Source organism: Globicephala melas, chromosome 6 (genome assembly GCF_963455315.2).
Source record: "Globicephala melas chromosome 6, mGloMel1.2, whole genome shotgun sequence".
In the NCBI taxonomy this organism is placed as follows: Eukaryota; Metazoa; Chordata; class Mammalia; order Artiodactyla; family Delphinidae; genus Globicephala; species Globicephala melas.
In genome coordinates, this window is record NC_083319.1 from 31859543 (window position 1) to 31882725 (window position 23183).

Here is a 23183-nt window from a genome sequence, read left to right on the forward strand (position 1 = left end):
ATATGCAATGTCTAAACTTGGCAAATCTACAGCAAAAGATAGATTAGTGGTTGCCTAGGGCTGTGGGAGTGGGGTTTGGGGAGTGACTGCTAAAGAATATGAGGTCTCTTTTGGGGAGGACAAAAAAGTTCCAAAATTGATTGTGGTGATGGTTGCACAACCTTGCGGCTATACTAAAAACAACTGGATTTTACATTTTAAAAGATAATCATGATCATGGAGGGTAGCACAAATATCATAATTACTTCACTTAATGTAAACGGGCTGAATACCTATGAAAGCAGAATGGTCTACATATACATTGGGAAACAAATCCCAACACTTAAAAACTAAAAAACAAACACAAATCCAAAAAGGAATGGGCAACATTATGACTTCAGGAGATTCTTTAAATCTGCCTTGCACAAAAATAAAAAGTACAACAAAAAATGAAACAAAAACTATACAATGTATATGTCCCTAACAGAATAACAAAAATATAAGAAAAATTGTGAAAAATAAACCCGTATCATAACTGGAGGCTTCAATGTTTCATTAACAATAGACAACTACACAAAGAATTAAAAGTACAGAACTGATATAAAGCATAAATTAAACCATTTCCCTTGGTAGGAGCCAACTTGGCAGAGTCAGGTTCAGAAAAGAAAGATTTAGATACATAGATATAGATATAATATAGATATAGATGTAAGGTAGATAGAGATATACATACATAGAGATAGATAGACTTAGATACAGAAAGAGACTATGATAGAGCAAATGTGGTGAAACCTTAACTGGGAAACCTGGGTATACTACATCAACTTACCTCAAAGTTTAAAATTCAAAAAAAATTTTTAAGTTTAAGTAAAATTAATAGTTATATAATAGGAAGACTTCCCTGGTGGCGCAGTGGTTAACAGTCCGCCTGCCAATGCAGGGGACACGGGTTCAAGCCCTAGTCCGGGAGGATCCCACATGCCACGGAGCAACTAAGCCCATGCACCACAACTACTGAGCCTGCGCTCTAGAGTCCGTGAGCCACGACTGCTGAGCCCACGTGCCACAACTAATGAAGCGCGGACGCCTAGAGCCCGTGCTCCGCAACGGGAGAGGCCACCGCGGTGAGAGGCCCACGCACTGCGGGGAAGAGTGGCCCCCGCTCGCCACAACTAGAAAAAAGAAAGCCCACGTGCAGCAACGGAGACCCAACGCAGCAAAAAATAACTAAATAAATTAATTAATTTTTTTTAAAAAGTTATATAATAGGAGACTAAGAAGCCAAGGAAATAACACTTTATTTTCTGAGGTATATTTCATAAAATGTGTTCTCATACTAGAACGCAGAGACACAGCCAGTTTTAATGTGAAAACCTAGAAATTCTATGACACATTCTTAGACCATAATGCAAAACCAAAAAACAATCTATCTGTAACATATCTAAATTCATAAATTTTACAACAATGATGAAAGGAATGTTATCAAAAATGCCTGTGGTCTTAAGGGAAAAGAAAAACAATGATCTGTTTCCACCTCAAGAATTTAGAAAGAAAAAAAAGGGAAAGTTGAAAAAGAGGAAGTACTAAAACTAAGATATAAAATTAATAAAGGAAAACTAAATATGATAAAAATATCATTAGAGAGTGTTTCAAGGAAAATCGTATAGTCAGAGATAGCAGGGTAGCTTTCAAATACGAAGAGGTAGGAGGTGGATTCAAGGCAAAGGTTGAGAAGGAAAAGAACAGAGTGCAGCACTGTGGGTGGAAATGTAAATTGATACAGCCACTATGGAGAACAGTATGAAGGTTCCTTAAAAAACTAAAAATAGAACTACCATTATGACCCAGCAATCCCACTACTGGGCATATACCCTGAGAAAACCATAATTCAACAAGAGTATGTACCACAATGTTCATTGTAGCACTATTTACAATAGCCAAGACATGGAAGCAACCTAAATGTCCATCGACAGATCAATGGATAAAGAAGATGTGGCACATATATACAATGGAATATTACTCAGCCATAAAAAGAAACAAATTTGAGCTATTTGTAGTGAGGTGGATGGACCCAGAGTCTGTCATACAGAGTGAAGTAAGTCAGAAAGAGAAAAACAAATACCGTATGCTAAAACATATATATGGAATCTAACAAAAAAAAAATGGTTCTGAAGAACCTAGGGGCAGGACAGGAATAAAGACACAGAAGTAGAGAATGGACTTGAGGACACGGGGAAGGGGAAGGATAAGCTAGGACGAAGTGAGAGAGTGGCATGGACATATATACTACCAAATGTAAAATAGATAGCTAGTGGGAAGCAGCCGCATAGCACAGGGAGATCAGTTTGGTGCTTTGTGACCACCTAGAGGGGTGGGATAGGGAGGGTGGGAGGGAGACGCAAGAGGGAGGAGATATGGGGATGTATGTATACGTATAGCTGATTCACTTTGTTATAAAGCAGAAACTAACACACCATTGTAAAGCAATTATACTCCAACAAAGATGTTAAAAAAAATAAAAGAACAGTGCAGCAGAAGTTGCAAGGAGTACAGGCAGGAGAGGTGCTCAGATGGTAAGGGTTTGAAACTGCAGAAATAAGGATTTGCATTTAAGTTGGTGATGGTGAGTAACAGGAATGAGGGAAGGAATACACACCAATTTGACCCTCCTCCAAACAGGCTCTCCATCCCAAATCAAGAGCATCACAGTTCATCCCGCCTCCTATGGCAGGTGATCCAGAAGCTAAGGGAGAAAAAGGTCAATGAAAGGATGGCTGGGTAGGGACTAACAAAGTGAACAGCTGATGCTCCACTAGACAACTCTGGAGGATTTTTGCCACGTGGCAGGAGCCTAATGTTACCAATACCTCCAAGTTTAGAAGGGCAGACCACAATCCAGATTTTTAAGTGACACCTCAAGATTTTTAATGGTTAACAACCAATGCAATTTTTAAAAATACAGTGCAGGCCAAACAAGTCCTCTGAGTTCTCCCCATTTCCACTACTGTTATCTTTCACCATGCTCCCAGTCTCTTCCCTTCTCCCTTTCATCTTCAACAATTCCAGACTTTGTTTTCTAAAACCACAATGTCACTCGAATCCTTTAAGTTTCCCTTTGTCTTCAGAGCAAGTGCCAAACCTTCAGCTCAGCCTTCAAGGCCTTCCTCTAACATGGTGGCAGTTGTGTGACTCACCTCCTGCCTTAATCCCCACATCCCAGTATCCCCAAATATTCCCCTCACTGTCACATCTTTGTACCTTTTCCAACAGCATTCCCATGGCCCAGAGAATACCCCTTCCAACTCTTCTCAGTTTCTACGTTCATTCAGTCATTAATTCCACAAATAAATATGAGATGGGGGGCTTCCCTGGTGGCACAGTGGTTTAGAATCCGCCTGCCAATGCAGGGGACACGGGTTTGAGTCCTGGTCCAGGAAGATCCCACATGCCACGGAGCAGCTAAGCCCGTGCGCCACAACTACTGAGCCTGTGCTCTAAAGCCCGTGAGCCACAACTACTGAGCCCGCATGCCACAACCACTGAAGCCTGCACGCCCTAGAGCCCATGCTCCGCAACAAGAGAAGCCACCGCAATGAGAAGCCCGTGCACTGCAACGAAGAGTAGACCCCGCTCGCCTCAACTAGAGAAAGTCCGTGCGCAGAAACAAAGACCCAACACAGCCAAAAATTAATTAATTAATTTTAAAAAATGTATGAGATGGGCATCTAATTTTGTGCCAGACACAGTTCTAGGCACAGATAACACAGCAGTGAAAGAAACAGACAAAAATCCCTGCCCTCATGGATCTACACAGAGGAGTCAGAGAATAAGTAACATGTATAACAGGTCACACAGGAAAAGGTGCTTTGGAGCAGGAAGAAAACATAAATGAGGATTCAAGTGGAAGAGGGGCAGAAGGGGTGGAAGGTGGAAAAGCGTGCAATTTTAGGGCATCATTTTGCAAGTGATGTTAAAGAGGTGAAGGAGATGAGGGGATAAACAACTGGGACAAGAAGGTTCCAAGCAAAAGGAACATCAACAGCAAAGGCCTCAGGCAAAAGTGGGGCTGGTGTTTCAGGCTCACATTCTGCCTGTAAAACCCAGCTAGAGTGCCACTTATTCAGAGAAAGTGTTGTTTTGATGCCTAGAAATCAGAATTATTCATTCCCTCAACACTGTATCTGTATCTTCCTTAGGGCACCTTGCATAGTGGAAACTCTCACTGATGAATTAATCATAAAAGTCAGGTAGAGCAAGGAATCATTTTTTAAAATGACACATAATTATAGCCATTTTTAACTTTAAACATATAAATGTACATTCATTTCCCCATGTGCCATCAAGACCTCCGGGTCTGCCAAATGCAGCCCCCCCCTTCCTTGGATAAACCACACTCATAGTCCGTTATCTACAATGTCCGTTTTCCTCTCTTTTACAGTAGAACGGGACTTTAAAATACTTGCAAAGTTTGCTAGGAGCAGAGTCCTTCCAGAGATTTATAAGGTTTCCCCAATCTGTTTCAGCTGTCTTTACCACAATGTAATTCATTGAAAGGCAATTCTTTCAGCTTCATGCCTTTATCAAGTCTTTCCAAAGCAATGCATAAAAACAATTCCTCGTGCATTCACATTTCATCTATTTGAGTAATATTTACTAATTTATACTCACAACTACCAGTGGTATAAGTAAATCTGAGAACAAACACAACTGATTCTTGGTAAGCAGAGAAATCAAATGATACACAGACAAACCAGAGTTAACCTACCCCTGGAGCATCTGTGTGCTGTGGGATTTGGACAGTATGGTTTACTAAGGGAATGTTTAATACAGAAAGTTAAAATCAAGCCCAGCAAAGGATCTGAATAGACATTCTTCCAAACAAGATATATAAATGGCCGTTACGCATATAAAAATGTGCTCAACGTCATTAGGGAAATGCAAATCGAAACCACATTGATCCACAACTTCAACTAGGACTCCAACTAAGATGACGATAATCAAAAAGACAATAACAAGTGTTGGAGAGGATGTGGAGAAATTGGAACCCTCATACAGTGCTGGGGAAAATCTAAAATGGTTGCAGCTCCTTTAAGAAAGTTTGCTAGTTCCTCAAAATGTTACAGTTAAACAAGAAAATTGAAAACATATGTCCACACAAAGACTTGTACATGAATGTTCACAGCAGCATTTTTCATAAAGCCAAAAAGAGTAAACAACCCAAATGTCCATCAACTGACAGAAAACCAAAATGTGCCATATACATCCATACTGTGGAATATTACTCAACCATAAAAATGAATAAAGTTCTGATACATGCTACAACATGGATGACTCCTGAAAATGTCAGGCTAAGTGAAAGGAGCCAATCACAAAAGGCCACATACTGTATGATTCCATCTATATGCAACGTCCAAAATAGGCAGATCCATAACGTCAGAAATAAGATTAGTAGTTGCTAAGGGCTGGGGGGAAAGAGGAACATGGAATCACTGTTAATAGGTGTGGGATTTCTTTTTGGGGTGAAATGTCTTGGAATTAGATAGTGGTGATGATTGTACAACTTTGTGACTATACTAAAAATCACTTAACTGTACACCTTTTAAAAATTCCAATGCTAAAAAAAAAAAAAAAATTCCAATGCTGTCAGTGTTCAATAAATGCTTACTTTTGAGTGGGGTGGAGGGAAGAGGGAGAAAGCCCAGGTCTAGTAAATAGAAATTTCCTGTGTATATTTATAAGAGGCTAACTAACCACCTCTGTTGGAACATAAGGCCCTTGAAGGCAGAGATGACCTCTCATATATTCCCTTAATATCTAGTATATTAGGTTATACTAGGCAGGTATTCAATCAAGTTTCACTAAATAAGTTAATAAACACCCACATATTACATACCAGGGAGCTAGAAGTGTCCTGATCAAGATTTTATACTAATTAGGAAAAATTCACTTTTTATTCCCCAAAATCCTGAATTGCCACTAACAAGGCACTTCTGTTAGGTCCCATTTGTTTATTTTTGTTTTTATTTCCATTACTCTAGGAGATGGATCCAAAAAAATATTGCTTCAAATTTATGTCAAAGAGTATTCTGCCTATGTTTTTCTCTATGAGTTTTATAGTATCTGGTCTTACATTTAGGTCTTTAATCCATTTTTAGTTTACTTTTGTACATGGGGTTAGAGAATGTTCTAATTTCATTCTCTTATTTATTTGTTTGTTTGTTTGTTTATTTTTTGCCATGGCACACATCTTGCAGGATCTTAGTTCCCTGACCAGGTATCAAACTTGGGCCCCGGCAGTGAAAGTGCCAAGTCCTAACTATGACCACCAGGGAATTCCCTCCAATTTCATTCTTTTACACATAGCTGTGCAGTTTTCCCAGCACCACTTATTGAAGAGATTGTCTTTTCTCCATTGTATATTCTTGCCTTTGTCATAGATTATTTGACCATAAGTGCATAGGTTTATTTCTGGGCTTTGTATCCTGTTCCATTGATCTATATGTCTGTTTTTGTGCCAGTACCATACTGTTTTGATTATCGTAGCTTTGTAGTATAGTCTGAAGTCAGGGAGCATAATTCCTCCAGCACCGCTCTTCTTTCTCAACATTGCTTTGGTTATTCAGGGTCTTTTGTGTTTCCATACAGATTTTAAAATTTTTTGTTCTATTTCTATGAAAAATGCCATTGATAACTTGATAGGGATTGCACTGAATCTGTAGATTGCCTTGGACAGTATGGTCATTTTATTTATTTATTTTTTAATTTATTTATTTTTGGCTGCATTGGGTCTTTGTTGCTGTGTGCAGGCTTTCTCTAGTTGTGGCAAGTGGGGGCTACTCTTCGTTGTGGTGCATGTGCTTCTCATTGCAGTGGCTTCTCTTGCTGCAGAGCACGTGCTCTAGGCACGTGGGCTTCAGTAGTTGTGGCTCACGGGCTCTAGAGTGCAGGCTCAGTAGCTGTGGCGTACGAGCTTAGCTGCTCCACAACATGTGGGATCTTCCCAGACCAGGGATCGAACCCGTGTCTCCTGCATTGGCAGGCGGATTCTTAATCACTGTGCCACCAGGGAAGTCCCAGTATGGTCATTTTAACAACATTGATTCTTCCAGTCCAAGAACACGGTATATCTTTCCATCTGTTGTGTCATTTCAATTTCTTTCATCAGCGTCTTACAGTTTTTGGAATACAGATGTTTTGCCTCCTTAGGTAGGTTTATTCCTAGGTATTTTATTCTTTTTGATGTGATGGTAAATGGGAGTGTTTCCTTAATTTCTCAATGAGGCACTTCTCTTAATCTGAAGTTTATATCATCCATTTATATCATCCTTACCACCACCACAATCCAGAGGATCCACTTCTAATTCCCGTGACATTTTAAAAACTTACTTCAAATTCTCCACCTTACGTCTCTCACCAGTGCAGCTTGTTGGTCTCTCTGAATGTTTTTCTTTCTCTTTAACCCCATTCCCTAAGACATCTATGTCTCACATGTTTAGCCTCATTTTTTCTTCTCTAACACCCTAGAGCCAAAAAAGACTATTATCATTATCTCCACATTATAAATGAAAAGGGGGGGGCATGTCTAAGGTTACCTGGTCTCCTGGGTTCAAGGTTCATTTTTCTTCACATAAATCCTGTATTTCCAGACTTTTTTCTCTTTGGATGAACATGGAGCTTTCTGATAAGTTAGATTTTTAAAAGAATAAGTACAAATAAAAAGATAAAATCAAAACAATAAGTATAAAGTCCACAATGAGTGGAGAACTGAGACAGAGGACAATTTTTTTTTAAGTCTGGTTTAGAACAAGAAGAGATAAACAAAGGGCCCACTGCTTAGGGAAGATGTTGTAATATCAAGAAATAACAGGGATAATACAGATCCTTTCAGTTTCTTCTTTGTTTACGTAATCTTCTCCAAAGAGCATGATCTTCAAACTAGGAAAGGTAGAACTCTGATAAAACAAAGCTAACATCTAAGGTAAGTGGCATGGAAAGTGGACAGTAATGGAATAGAGAGCTAGTTCAAAAGAATTTGCTTTCTGATCCAAACAAATCATACTCCATGGTACTGAAAAAACTTTAAGATCTGACTGCTGATTATCTAAGCTGTCTTGACAAGGTGCCAGAAGACCAGAAATGAGAGAATGCATTCTCAATTTTCAAAAAAGGAGAAATGGAAATCCAGAAAGAAAATCCATAAGTGAAGTTGCCACATATCCACTGAAAAACTCTAGAATGGGTAAATAAGTTTTTGAACACAATAAAAAGAAAAGGCCACCATGTGCTCTTGATTAAGGCAGACTATATGACATTTGCTTTTTGATATGATTACTAAAATGGAAAATGGATGATACAGACATATATATATACTGATTCAAACAAGACAATCTGACAGAATCTTTTAATGATAGGCTGGCGAACAAAACGGGAAAATGTTGAACAGCAGAAGCTCAAAAATCTGTCAAATGCAACTAGGAGGATGCATAGCTGGCTGAACATCTGGTTGATTAATGTATCAACATCAACCGACTTAGAAGCAAGTCAGCAGTAAAATATCACATAGTTCCATTCTTTTCCACAATCTAGACAACTTCTATTAATTTAATAAAGCCACAGATCTGCTCTTCACATTTACAAGGGCCACAAAGCTGTGAGTGACCCAACCTACACAGCCAGACAGAATCAGGCTTCAGAAAGGTCAGAGTAGGCTGAAATGACGGTCCAAAACCCAAAATGAAAATCAACAGGGAGTCAAGGCCAGCATTTAGATTTTAAAACTCAAACATGTAAAGGAGTAAACTTTGTGGAAAATACCTAGGTAATAAAAGCTACTAAAAAAATCTATGCACAATCTCAACCTGCATTAATAGATGCCTATGTTCAGACTGGAGTATTATAGCTCTCTAATTAATCAACTTAAAAAAATTTATTTTCCGGGGCTTCCCTGGTGGCACAGTGGTTAATAATCCACCTGCCAGTGCAGGGAACACGGGTTCGAGCCCTGGTCCGGGAAGATCCCACGTGCCACAGAGCAACCAAGCCCGTGCACCACAACCACTGAGCCTGTGCTCTAGAACCCGCGAGCCACAACTACTGAGCCCACATGCCACAACTACCGAAGCCCATGCGCCTAGAGCCCGTGCTCCGCAACAAGAGAAGCCACTGCAATGAGAAGCCCGCACACCGCAATGAAGAGCAGCCCCGGGGCTTCCCTGGTGGCGCAGTGGTTAAGAATCCGCCTGCCAATGCAGGGGACACAGGTTCGAGCCTTGGTCCAGGAAGATCCCACATGCCATGGAGCAACTAAGCCCGTGCGCCACAACTACTGAGCCTGCACTCTAGAGCCCGCAAGCCACAACTACTAAGCCCGCGTGCTACAACTACTGAAGCCCATGTGCCTAGAGCCCCTGCTCTGCAGCAAGAGAAGCCACTGCAATGAGAAGCCTGCTCACCGCAACGAAGAGTAGCCCACTCGCCGCAACTAGAGAAAGCCCGCATACAGCAACGAAGACCCAATGCAGCCAAAAATAAATAAATAAAATAAATTTATTAAAAAAAAAAAAAGAGCAGCCCCCTCTCGCCGCAACTAGAGAAAGCCCACACACAGCACTGAAGACCCAACGCAGCCAAAAATAAATAAATTTATTTTTTAAAATTTTATTTTTCATATGAATCATTCCCAGATCTTCATCCTAGAAAGAGTTATGACAAGAATCTACAAATATCATTTAGTTAAAACTCTTGCTTTAGACCCAGTTATTCAAGTATATCTTAGCATTAGGAAACATTTTATTTGATGAGCCTAATTTACTGTTATATATATCAAAATATCAATATACCCTTGAAAGAAGACTCAGATATTATTAAATCCAAATCCCTCTTTTAATAAAAGAGGAAACTAAGAAGAATTAAGTAACTTGCTCCGAATCACACAGTTGCTTAGCAAGGGCCAAAATCCCCAAATCAGTCCCTTTTTTCCACACCCTGTGGGTTTCCAGCCCTGTATGTCCTTTCTTAAAACTTGTACTATCCATAAAGAGTTAGAATGCATACACAAAAACATCCGTCAATACACACTTTATTTTGCTAAGGACAAATTATCTCAGCAAGAACAAATAACCACAGCACATTAGCCCATAAAATATTTTGACATGGTGTGATCACTTACTAGTTTGATAACCAGTATTTGTTACAAAAAGGCACTCTAATATACAAATGACTTTTATTTTTAACCATTAAAGTGTGATTAATGGTTAAAATATTATCCCATATTCCATTTAACATTAGAAAAATAGGGACTTCCCTGGTGGCGCAGTGGTTAAGAATCTGCCTGCCAGTGCAGGGGACATGGGTTCGAGCCCTGGTCGGGGAAGATCCCAGATGCTGTGGAGCAACTAAGCCTGTGCGCCACAACTACTGAGCCTGCGCTCTAGAGCCCGCGAGCCACAACTACTGAGCCCGCGTGCCACTATTACTGAAACCCGTCCACCTAGAGCCGGTGCTCTGCAACAAGAGAAGCCCGTGCGCCCCAACTAGAGAAAGCCCACACGCAGCAACGAAGACCCAACACAGCCAAAAATAAAGTTTTTTTTTAATTAGAAAAATAAAGTAAAAGTTATTTCATGGGTGGAAAAGTTTTAATGGACACACTGTTGTTTACTATGCTAACCCCTCCCCGATCATAAAACATGTCATTATGAAAATTATTAAAAGAATTTTAGACCTTCAAACCTTAACAGCAGGCCAAAGGTTTTCTTCATGCAGGGTAGCATAAGCATCTGTGCTGAGGCCCTCTGGCTCCCTCCTCACTCCCCCCAAAAAAATGCCCCTTCAAGAGCCCTTTGGGTACAAAGGTTGTCTGGCAGGCAGACTACCCGGATTCCCTGTGGCCTGTCCACCCTCTCTTTCCCCCTCTCCCCCACCCCCCATGCTGCTTCTCCCACCCTTGGTTCAAAGAAGACAAGTGGAGAATGAGAACTGATAAAAGGGCAAGTTAGCAAGGCTGTGGCTTACGATCACTAGCATCTGCCAGGCCAGCTCCAGGAGGACCTACCCATCCCTAAATGAGACCTGGAAGCCTCTCCTTGCCCCAGGGCTCCTCTGGGACCCATTGTGAAAGGAAAAGGGAACTTCACGGCCAGGATACCCTCCTCCACAGTCTCGTCCCCAGCAGGCTCTTTGTTTCCAGCAGCTGCGGAGGTGCAGACGGCCTTGGAGAGAGGGGAGAGGTCACTCCCGTGCTCCCGTGGCTGCCAACCTCCAGGCCCTCCCGCAAAGCAGACAAACGCACGCACACGATCACTCCCTCGGAACCGCTTCCCTCTTTCCACACCACCTTAACCAGGCTCACACCTTGCTACACAGAGGCACTCCCTGAGACCTAACTGCCTCTTTCTGTTAGCCAAATCCTACACAGGATGATTCCCTAGCTACTCTCCCTCTGAATCGACACAAACGAGGTTCACCCCAGGACCCGCACCCTTCCTCTTCAGTGCATACCCCCGGCACATCTCTGAGCTCCTGGCTTCACCCAGCGCAACACACAAAAGCAGAGGGTCACTTCCCGGGCCCCAGGACCTTCCCTGCTCATATCCATAGACCCGGGGTCACTACAAGCTCCGAGTGCCCACCTCTCAACCCAAAAGACACACACCCCCACTATCACTCTACTTGGTCAATCTGCGTCCTCTGGGCCACCCGTTCCCTTTACCCACACTACCCCTCTGAGACCCGAGTGCCCGAAGAAGGAATCTCCCCAGCTCACGTTCACTCCCCTGGCCCCTCACCGTCACACATACACACAGAAAATCCCTGCCTGGGGCCGCCCTCCCTCCCCTGAGCCTTCACAACACAAACACGCGCTCCCGCGTGTACACCCACGATCACACCGGGGGCCCCGGCCGCTGCCTCCCCTTCGCCGGCCGGGCCTCACCTCCTCCCAACACTCCCGGCCGCCCGCGCCCAGCCACCCGGCACACACGGACTCACGCACAGCCACTCCCCGGCCCCACGCCGGTCCCCAAGCCCACACCGCGCGCTTGCGCCCTGCCCCGCGCCCTCGCTCACCCTCGGCCCAGCTCCCGGGACCCCCACGCCCGGGCCCGGCCCAGCCGGGTCGCGGGGACCTGCAGGGAGGCGGCAGCGGGAGCGGAGGGAGGGAGGGGCCGCAGGGGCGCGCTCCGGCCAGTCCTACCTGAGCAGTTGATGCTCTTGCCTTTGCCGCCGGGACAGTCCCCGCCGCCGCCGCCTCCGCCTCCCGGGGGCTGGTTGGACGCGCGGCTCCCGGGCAGAGAGAAAGCGAAAAGCAGAAGCACCGACGTGTAGCAGCAGAAGGCGAGCGGGGGCGCGGCCGGCAGCCGGAGCGGCGCCTCAGCGGCCGCGGCGCCCATGACTGGCGCCCCTGGACGGCGGGAAGCGCAGGGAAGCGCAGGCCCCGGGCATCCAGCCGCGCGCCGGGAGCCCCGCCGCTGCCTCGGCGCCAACTACCAGCCGCGCCGCTGCGCCCGGTAGCAGTCCCCCAGCATCCCCGCCCCACCCGCAGCGCCCGCCAGGCCCTGGCCCGCCGCGCTCGGGACGGAGTCGGAGGGTCGGGACGGGTGCGCGCGAGGGTTCGAGCCCGCGCCGGGGAGACCGAGGCCGGGGGACGAGCGGGCGCGCGCGCGGCGGGAGGGGGTCGTGGGGCGCGGGTCGCGGGGCGGGGGCAGGCCCAGCCCCTCGCTCGCCTGCTTGCCTTCCCTTTGTGTCCGCAGCCGTCGCCGCCGCGTCACAAAGACCCCGGCCCGCCCGGTGAGGGGAGCGTGACAGAGCCGCCGGCGGGAGGGGTGGCTACGACCCCGCCCCGCGCACACCCCCAGCGCTCGCGCCGGCAGCTCCGCCCCCGCCCGCGGCCGGCGCCGCCTCCGGGGGAGCTATTGTTCCTGCGGCGGGGCGGGAGCGAGCGGGGTGGGAGGTGCTGTCGCCCTTCGGTCCGGCCACGGGGGGCTGGCGGGCGCCGTGGAGGCTCCGAAAGCATTACCCTAACAGACGTTTTTGCCGCCCTTTGTGAGCATTTTTGAAGCGTTTCTTTGGCCCAGCAAAAGGGCAGGTGGTCTATGATATAGCTATTTTCTAGGTGAAGAAACTGAGCCGCGGAGAAGTGAAGGTGACTTGTACAAGGTCACCTACGAGGAAACGGGCAGGACCCCAGAATTGGAATTCAAGTTCTGACTCCAGCTTTGTAGTTCTTAGAGATGGGGATAAATGGCTAAAGTACTCGGATCCTCATCCCTACCCTATTCCCAGAAACACCAAATGAATTTAAAATAGTTTTTTAAATTCTATACTGCCCTCTCCCCCTAATAATAGCTAATATTTAGATAGGATTTGCTACATACAAGACCTGGGCAACGTACTTTACATGAATCCCCTCCAGTTCTTTTTTACAGCCTGCAAGGGAGTTTTCATTCTCATCCCCATGCTACAAAGGAGGAAGTTGAGACCCAGAGAGGTAAAGTGATGACTCCCAATCCAGTGCTCTTCCTACCACATTGTGCAAAATGAGACCCAGCCACAGGCAGTAAGAGTATGGACTGAATTGTTTGAAATTCCTCTACTTTTTTCATTCTATTATGCTGCCTCTCACCTCAGAAGGAATTTTAAAATCTCATTGAAAAACTGATAAATTTGACTCATAAAATTTTTTAATGTGTGGAAAGCCACTACAAGCAAAGCCACATTAGGGATAATGTCTTCAATATAAATAGGAGACAATATGCTTAATATAAATCAGAAGGAAAAAGTTGATACAGTAGAAAAATGGGAAGCTAATGTCTTATTCACATAAAATACAATAAGTATATGAAAAGATACTTAAACCCACTACTAGTAAAAGGCAGATTAAACTTACAAAACTTTTTTTTCCTGTTGATGACTAACGAGTTAAAAGAAATGACAAAACCTAACATTCTTAATTTATATGTTTGAGGAGGGCAATTCGACTATGTATCAAAACCTTTAAAATGCTTATCCTTTAATCTAGCAATTACACATATTGGAATTTTGCCTAAAGAAATAACTGGACAAGTACACAAAATGTCTGTGTGGATATCCACCACAGCCTTTTTATAATAGTAAATGTACTCTAAATATCCATCTGTGGGAACTAAAGTATGGTACCTCTTTTTTTTTTTTTTTTAATTATTTCTTTCTTTATTTTTGGCTGCGTTGGGTCTTCGTTGCTACGCGAGGGCTACTCTTCATTGCGGTGCACGGGCTTCTCATTGCGGTGGCTTCTCTTGTGGCAGAGCATGGGCTCTAGGCGCGCGGGCTCAATGGCTGTGGCTCGTGGGCTCCAGAGCGCAGGCTCAGTAGTTGTGGCGCACAGGCTTAGTTGCTCCGCAGCATGTGGGATCTTCCCGGACCAGGGATCGAACTCATGTCCCCTGCATTGGCAGGTGGATTCTTAACCACTGTGCCACCAGGTAAGTCCCAGTATGGTACCTCTTTGTACGATGGAGTATTATGCAGTTTTAACAGTGATGATTGGTTAGTGTTTACTGACATGGAAAAAAATGATACTAATGAGTATGTATAAGAAAATCCTATTTTTCTGAAATAGGCATGTGTGTGTACACATCCATAGGAAAAAAGTTCAGAAGAATACACAGCAATATATTAGCAGTGGTTATCTCTGAAAGGTGGGCTTATGAATAAAAGATTCCTGTTCTGGGGGCTTCCCTGCTGGTGCAGTGGTTGAGAATCTGCCTGCCAATGCAGGGGACACGGGTTCAAGCCCTGGTTTGGGAAGATCTCACATGCCATGGAGCAACTAGGCCCGTGAGCCACAATTACTGAGCCTGTGCGTCTGGAGCCTGTGCTCTGCAACAAGAGAGGCTGCAGTAGTGAGAGGCCCACGCACAGCGATTTAGAGTGGTCCCCACTTGCCGCAACTAGAGAAGCCCTCGCAGAGAAACGAAGACCCAACACAGCCAAAAATAAATAAATAAATAAATAAAATTAAAAAAACAAACAAAAAAAACTATAAAAAAAAGATTCCTGTTCTTTATACTTTTCTATATTTTTCGAATTTTTGTCAATGAAAATTTTTATTGTTATAACTTTAAAAAGCTATTTTCTTTTAAATCATACTTTTTTTCATGCTTTTTATATAAATTCACATTTGTAACATTTTATTAAGATTGCCTCGAACCTCTAAACCGGGCAGTGGCATGGCAATTATTCAGCTAAACTTCAACTGGCTTCTGCATCAGGTGTGATCTCAGGTTCCTAATTGCTAAGCCACAGCTGAAGGCTCCTCTCAGACCACTCCTTCAGCAGCTTCTCCCCTAAACTTGACCTCACCAGTGATTTTTTTTCCTGCCATGTGTTTTGACTCACCCAGCCCCAGTTTTTAATTTTCATTTGACTGCTAACCATAGCCCAGGCAGAAATACTAAGAGGAGACAATCCTTAAATAAAAAACAAAACTCCTGGGCTTCCCTGGTGGCGCAGTGGTTGAGAGTCCGCCTGCCGATGCAGGGGACACGGGTTCGTGCCCCGGTCCGGGAGGATCCCGCGTGCCGCGGAGCGGCTGGGCCCGTGGGCTATGGCTGCTGGGCCTGCGCGTCCGGAGCCTGTGCTCCGCGGCGGGAGGGGCCACGGCGGTGAGAGGCCCGCGTACCGCAAAAAATAAATAAATAAATAAATTAAATAAATAAAAATAAAAAATAAAAAAAAAACCAAAACGCCTATGGCCATAAATCACAGCTAATTTACTTCTGCATCTTTCTCCAAATCAGCTAAGAAAAATTCAACACAGATTTCTCAAAAGTTTTCAAACTGGAAAGGATTGTACTTCAGAAACAGGAGTTCTCTGACTTCAATCATCCAGTCTCAGAGACAAAAAAAGATCTTAAGAGGTACAAACTACCATGTATAAAATAAATAAGCTACAAGGATATATTGTACAGCACAGGGAGTATAGCCAACATTTTATAACAACTTTAAATGGAGTATAATCTATAAAAATTTTGAATCCATATGTGGTACACCTGAAACTCATATTGTAAATCAACTATAACTCAATAAAATTCTTTTTTTATTGCTTTTTTTATTTGAATTTTATTTTATTTTTTTATAAGCAGGTTCTTAGTTATCTGTTTTATACATATTAGTGTATATATGTCAATCCCAACCTCCCAAATTAAAAAAATCTTAGTGGTTGTTTAATAGAACCCCCATCACATGCTTTAATATTGGTGACCCCAAAATGTCAGATAACAAAAGAGTGGGGGACTCACTACATAAAAACCACCCAGAGAATTTTAAAAGAATATAGATTTCTGAATACCACTCCAGACATTCTGGGGGAAGCTCAAGTATCCCTTATTTATTTTAAAGTTCTCTAAGTAATTCACGTACACTGCCAGTTTGGAACCCCCGGGCTAACCTTATTAGTTAGTTATTGCTCCATAACAAACAACCACAAAATGTCAGCAATGTACTGTAGTAAACACTCATTGCTCATAGGGCTGGGGGTTGACTATAGGCTTGGCTGGATGGCTCTGCTCTAAACTACAGGTTCAGCTTGTCTTGGCTCCTGTGTACAGGTTGAGTTCTGATCTTCTCCAGGAATATTCACTTTGGGGTCCCAGCTGAAAGGGCAGAAGCTACCTGGGGGAACCTCTTTTTATGGAGGTGGTAGTGGTACAAGGGGCATGCCCAATTGTGCAAGCACTTTTCACACCCCTGTTTGTACATGTCTGCTAACATCCCACTGGCTAAAGCAAGTCTCATAGCTGAGCCCAAAGACAAAGGGGTAGAGAAGTCTATTCTTTTTATGGAGGTAAGAAGGAGTGACTATGTAATGAATATTTTTCAACAATAATCTATCAGAGATCCCATACTTGAACACCATTACTTATGCTCTATCAGCATGTTTTCAGTTCCAAGTAATAGAAAACAAACACTACCCAAATTAACTTAAACTAAAAGAGATTTATTGGCTCAGGTTTAAAAAAAAAAAAGCCATAGGTAGTGCCCTCTCCTGTGAGTTGGTTTTTGTCCCCAGTAAAGCTTCATTCATGGAAAACATTGCATTCCTTCAGGAAATCTTTGTGAGCATCAGCTGCATGCTAGGCATCACAATAGCCTCTGGGAGAAAGAGATAGTCCTTCCTTGCTGGGGGAGGGGGAGGGCGTACATCTAAAAATTAATCATTACAACTCAGTGTGATAAACACCAAACAGACATAGAGTGGGGGCGGAGAGGAGGAGTAAGTGGCAAATCCTACTTCACACTCCCAACCCAGCCAGAATTCTGGCCTTGCTGGATCTCCTGCTGGAGGGTCTAGCTGCATAATGAAGCCCTGATAAGCAGTAATGAGAACTCTGGGACTGACAAATTGGCCCTGGTAGGAGAGGATCACAGTACTTGAGTTCAGTCCAGAAACACTGGAATGATTTATGGTGCAGCCCCAGTGCAAGCCTGGGACTGACCTCTGACCCAACTCAAGAAATTGGAACCCACTTCCTAGAGAAGGGGGGGTCTTTTTAAAAAATGAAAAAAGTGGGAAGTTCCCTAGTGGCCTAATGGTTAGGATTTTGGGCTTTTACTGCCGTGGCCTGGGTTCAGTCCCTGGTGGGGGAACTGAGATCCCACAAGCATCAAAAACAACAGTAACAACCAAAACAAAAAACAAAACAAAACAAAACAAAAATGGAAAGAGTGGATAAAGTCATTCATTCATTCAGCAAATTTATACCGAAAGTCTACTTCTAGTCCCCGAAAATACAGTGATGGGTACAACAGATCTGGTCCCTGTCCTTATGAAGTTTACTGTCAAATATTAATCAAACAGTTATACGAATAAAAGGAAAATTGCGGGGCTTCCCTGGTGGCGCAGTGGTTGAGAGTCTGCCTGCTGATGCAGGGGACACGGGTTCGTGCCCCGGTCCGGAAGGATCCCACATGCCGCGGAGCGGCTGGGCCCGTGAGCCATGGCCGCTGAGCCTGCGCTTCCGGAGCCTGTGCTCCGCAACAGGAGAGGCCACAACAGTGAGAGGTCCGCGTACCGCAAAAAAAAAAAAAAAAAAAAAGTAAAATTGCAACAATGTTGACAGAGGCTATGAAAGGGAAGGTCAAAATCTGAAAGAGTGATACTTGTGCTAAGATCAGGAGGATGAGTAGGAGTTAACTAGGTGAAGAAGGATTGTTCCAGGCAGAGGGAACATCAGAGCAAAGGGCCTGTGAACAAGAGGGTCTGAATGCTGGCCAGCATAGTGGGGACAGAGAACAAGATCAACCGGCTTTAAACTTCATTCAACAAATATTTACTGAGCACCTACTATGGCCTATGCACTGTTCTAGATGCTGAGAAACAACATTGAACAAAACAAAGTCTCTGCTTCTCACAGAACTTAGTCTAGTCGGAGAGACCCCATAATAATATTGGTGGAAGAGAATAATTGTTGGGTTGAGCCATGACAATAGTAACTATAATTCACTGAAGACCTGCTACATCCCGGGTACTGCCAGGCACTTCCTATTTGTTGTCACTGATTTTCCCACCTACCCTGCTGGTGGGTATTAGTTGCATTTTATAGATGAGGAAACCGAGGCTCATGAGGTTAAGTAACCTACCTAAACAACAAAGCTAGGAAGTTGGAGTCACCTGGCCCCATCTGACTCCAAAGCCCCACCACATCACAAGCATGAGCAGGTGGAGAGGCATCATCACCCGATACAAGATGGAGCAAAGACTGGCACCACTAATAGTACACCCACCAAGGGGTGTGCACAAGTCATCCTGAGCCCCCTGCCAGCGCGTCAGGAGACTTTTGTTGGGGCTTCTTGTGATTACATGCAGGGATTATTGTGATTACATTGCTTGTAATTACAACTCCAGTTGAAGGCACCGTTCTTGTTACCCACATGGCCTTAATGGTCCTCAATTCTGTAGATGGGCAGAAGCCAAGGAGGCCAGGGTTACAGACGTCTGAACAAAAAAGTGCTGTAGGAATTCAAAGAGTAGCCTTACTCTGCCTGAGGAGAAGAGACTTCAGCACTATAATTCTGTCAATATGAAAGGCTTCTCACCCAAACAGTCCCTGTGAGTGGGTAGAGAGACTGAAGAGGTATCTCTGGGTTTTGCCTGCAGGTCTTCTTGTCATTCAGTTGTTCAGTATTGCGCTGAATACAGAATGAAGATTTTCTCCATCTTTCAGCAAATGGAAATTTTCAGATGCAATTCAAAAATTTCTCCAAGGGTTTAACTCATAAAGGATTGTACCAAAGAAATAGCTTCTCTGACAAAGACAATCACACATAAATTGTAGTAAGAGGTATAGCATAGTAATTAAGAGTGTACGCTCTGGAACCAAAGCATCTGGTTTTGCATCTTGACTCTGCCACTTGCTAGTTTAATGACCTTGGATAAGTTACTTCAATTCTCTGGACCTCAGTTTCATAATCTGTAACATGGAAACAGAATTTTTACTTACTTCATAGGGTTGTTGTAAGGATAAAATGGGTTTGCACAGGTAAAGTGCTTTGAACAATGCTTAGTACATTGTAAGTATTCAATAAGTAATTGGCTAGAGGTAGTAGTGGCATAATAAGCAAATAAATGTAAGCTGTTATGAGTGGCAATAGCCATTAACTGCATTTATATACTAGGCTAAGAGCGCCACTTGTATTATCTAATGTAATGCACCCAGAAACCTAATGGGGAGGGTGCTATGATAATATTATCCTCATTCTGTAGATGAGAAAACTGAGGTTTGGAGCATTTAATTATTTGTCCAAGGTTACACAGCTAGTGGGCAGTAGGACGGGGACTCAAATCGAGGTCTGTCTGACTCCAAAGCCTATGGTCACCTTAAGAGTTAAAGTCAGCAGTCAAAGGAGCTCATCTGACATGGCTGGCTACTAGAGAGACCTGCAGGAGGGCAGCCTGGTGCCTAGCAGGGGCAGCCAAGCTACTGGAGGGGCAAGCTGTGACAGTTAGCCAGGTAGGTCAAAGGGAAGGGACATGAGGTTACAGGCAAGGGCCTGGGAACTTGAGAATGGCATCCATTGGGCTAAGAATAAGGAAGGAGAGATAAAGCAAGGAGTTAAGTACACGCAGGAATTAGAGTGAGTCAAATGGAGCTAAATAATTCTATTTTACCACTGTGTGTGTTTAAGTATGTCAGCTTGACTCTGTATGTACACATATGTACTGAGCATATGTCATTTGCCTATGTGTATATATATATGTAATGAGTATATCAGCTTGCCTCTGTACATATGCATAAGTGCCAAGCATATGTCCTTTTACTCTCTGTGTGCATATGTAGGGAATGAGTATATATGAGGTTGCCTCTGGGAGAGTGTGTATGTCTGCATATTTGAGTGTGACAGCTGGACCCTGTATTTGTACATGCAGCACATTTAAATGTGTGTATCCATGCACACATTACTGTATACAGCAACTCATCAGGACATGTACATGTGAACTTGAATTGAGTCGGTGGTTTTCTAACTCTTCTCCCTTGGCAAACAGTTGAAAATCATTCCCTACAGTCTGATGGCCTTGGGACTCAGCATCAGGGTCAACATAGTTAGACCTGGCACTTAATCTGGGTTCCTAATTAAGAGAGTTGTAAAGGTGAAACAGCAAGACCACATTCTAAAGCTGTTTCTCTCAAAGCAGAACAATAGTGATGAGACTTTGGGCAGCTCTGATAGTGGTGACTTCAACAACAATGGGAGCAGGGGTCAGGGCAGGGCATGGAGAGCAGTGACAGTAGCCGCATTCATCCAACAATATGTAGAGATTGCCCATTATGTGCCAGGCAACCATGTTAGGCAGTGAGGATGCAGATGTGAATCAGATAGACACAGTCCCTGTCCTGTTGTCTAACAGGAAGTCAAACTTTAAACAATCAATTACAGTTATGAAGGGTTTTGCAAAGGAGGTGTAAAAGCAACAGACAGGGACCCCTACCTCCTAGGGGTTGGGTACTAGTATCAAGGAAAGCTTCCCCTAAGACGTGATATTAAGCCAAACCTGGGAGACTGGTGAAGAGTTAGAGGGGGGTAGAGAGGGAACAGTATTCTATGAGGAAAGTTCAACATGTAAGAATGATAAAGAATAGGGCAAGTTTAAGAAACAGGGAAGGGCTTCCCTGGTGGCGCAGTGCTTGGGAGTCCGCCTGCCGATGCAGGGGACATGGCTTTGTGCCCCGTTCCGGGAAGATCCCACATGCCGCGGAGCAGCAGGGCCCGAGGCCACAACAGTGAGAGGCCCCCGGCAGCAGCTGTGGTTGAAGCCTGGAGAGTGAGGAGTCAGATGACACAAAGGATGAAGTTAGAGACCAGACCACACAGGGCCTTTTAAGCCAGAATAAGGATTCAGATTTGATCCAAAGATTATGAATAGGGAATAACCTGCTCAGATTTATGTTTTTAGAAGATTACTTGGTTATGAAACCCTGTAAGTCAACTATACTTCAATTAAAAAAAAAGATTACTTTGTTATATGCATGACCTGTAAGGTATGTTAATTGTATCTCAATGACACTGTTGAAAAATAGCTTGGGCTGTAGTGTGCAGAATGGATTGGAAAGCCAAAATGTACCCAAGAAAACCATGGGAGAGCTATTAGTGGTCTGGGTAAGTGATGATGGTGGCTTGAACTAGGGAAGATGGGGATAAGTAAATGAATTAGACAGGTTAAAGAGGTAAAATCAACAGAATTTGATGACGAACTAGATGTGGGAGCTGAGGGAGAGAACGTATCAAGCCATGGTTATCCCTAGGTTCAAGGGTGTTTACTAAAATAGCCACCTCTGGAGAAAAAGCCAGTTTGGAGAGAGGATGAGAAGCTCAGTTGTAGGCACACTGAGTTTGAGGGGCCACTGAGGCATCTGTAACAAGACATCCAGTAGCAGTTGGATGTATAAGTCTGGTGCTCATAAGAGATTTACAATGGACATGTAAGTGTGGGAGTCATCAGAGAAAAAATTAATTGAAGTCATAGAAGTGGGTGTGACAACTTAAAAGTATATGAGATACAGTTGGCCCTCGAACAACATGGATTTGAACTGCAAGGGTCCACTCAATTTTTTCAATAAATAGGTACTACAGTACTACACCCTATGAGGTTGGTTGACTCCTCCAACGCAGAGCTGTGGATTCAGAGGGCCAACTGTAAAGTTATACTCGGATTTTCAACTGTGAGGAGGGTTGGTCCCCCTAACCCCCGTGTTGTTCAAAGGTCAACTGTCCTATAAAATTAGAAGAGGGTCTAGCCTGAATCCCTGAGGAATTCCAATGGAGGGAAATGTGAAAGAACTGCCAGAAAATTAGGAGGAAAACCAGGGAAAGAACAGGGTCGCAGAGACCAAGGAACAAAAATGTTTCAAGAAGGAGGACATGGCTAACTGGTCAAATGCTGCTAAAAGGTCAAGCAAGACGAGTACTGAATAGTGTCCAATGGATAGAGTCACTTGAAGTCATCGTTGATCTTAGCAAGAGCCATTTGGTAAAGTGGTAGAGGCAGGATCCAGACTGGAGCCTCCCGAGACATGAGTAGGAAGTAGGAAGTGGAGACAGAACGTTTGGACAGCTTGGCTGTGAAGAGAAGAAGAGGAACAAAGCTAGAGGTGACTGGGTGGAGGAGGGACTTTTTGAGATGAGACTGTAAAATATTTAAACAATGATGGAAAAGATCCTGGGATGGGGGAATTGACTATACAACATAGGAAAAAGGATAATCAGATGTGTAAGATTCTTGAGAAGACAAGGAGGCGTGGAATTCAAAGCATGGATGGAGGGACTGATTTTTGAGGGAAGACACTTTCTTCTTTGAAACAAGAGGGAAGAGTGGAGGCTGATATGGGGGTAGGGTTGGGGGTTGTAGGTACGGTATTGAGACACTGAGGAACATCCTGGATCTTGGCTTCAGGGTCTCTTTCTCCAAAGAGCAAGGGGGGCAGCGTGGAGTGGGGATAGTGGGTGGGGGAGTGGCTGCATCAAAAGGTAGCTGAAGGAAGCTTTGGCCCCCTGTAATCTCCATCAACTCCCTCTTAGCCTTTCCACCCCAATCTTCATTACCATCTTTGCTGTGAGCAGTTGCAGCCTCTCAATCTTATGTAAAAAGTTACTTTCTCTTTAAACTGACTTCTGACATGCAATATATACAACAGATACCACTTCAGATCAAGTACCCTGACCCCTCCCTT

General features: G+C 44.0%; 2 protein-coding genes across 4 annotated transcripts in view; one reads left to right on the forward strand and one right to left on the reverse strand.

Moving 5' to 3' along the window:
* The window catches only part of TMEFF1 (transmembrane protein with EGF like and two follistatin like domains 1), a 93594-nt gene extending 81118 nt beyond the window's left edge, over positions 1 to 12476 (reverse strand). Inside the window, exon 1 of one of the 3 annotated variants that reach the window (XM_060300690.2) lies at positions 12173 to 12464. In XM_060300690.2, coding sequence (XP_060156673.1) covers positions 12173 to 12368 — 196 coding nt within the window. In that variant the 5' untranslated portion in view covers positions 12369 to 12464. Of the gene's footprint in view, positions 1 to 12172 lie in introns of all 3 variants that reach the window. The other 2 variants (XM_030829852.2, XM_060300691.2) reach the window with 2 other exon arrangements.
* On the forward strand, positions 12367 to 13034 carry LOC138842732 (serine/arginine repetitive matrix protein 3-like). The gene is made up of 2 exons (XM_070045834.1): positions 12367 to 12485; positions 12521 to 13034. The coding sequence occupies exons 1-2, from the start codon at positions 12367 to 12369 to the stop codon at positions 13032 to 13034; spliced, it is 633 nt and encodes a 210-aa protein (XP_069901935.1).
* Positions 13035 to 23183: the final 10149 nt, after the last annotated feature.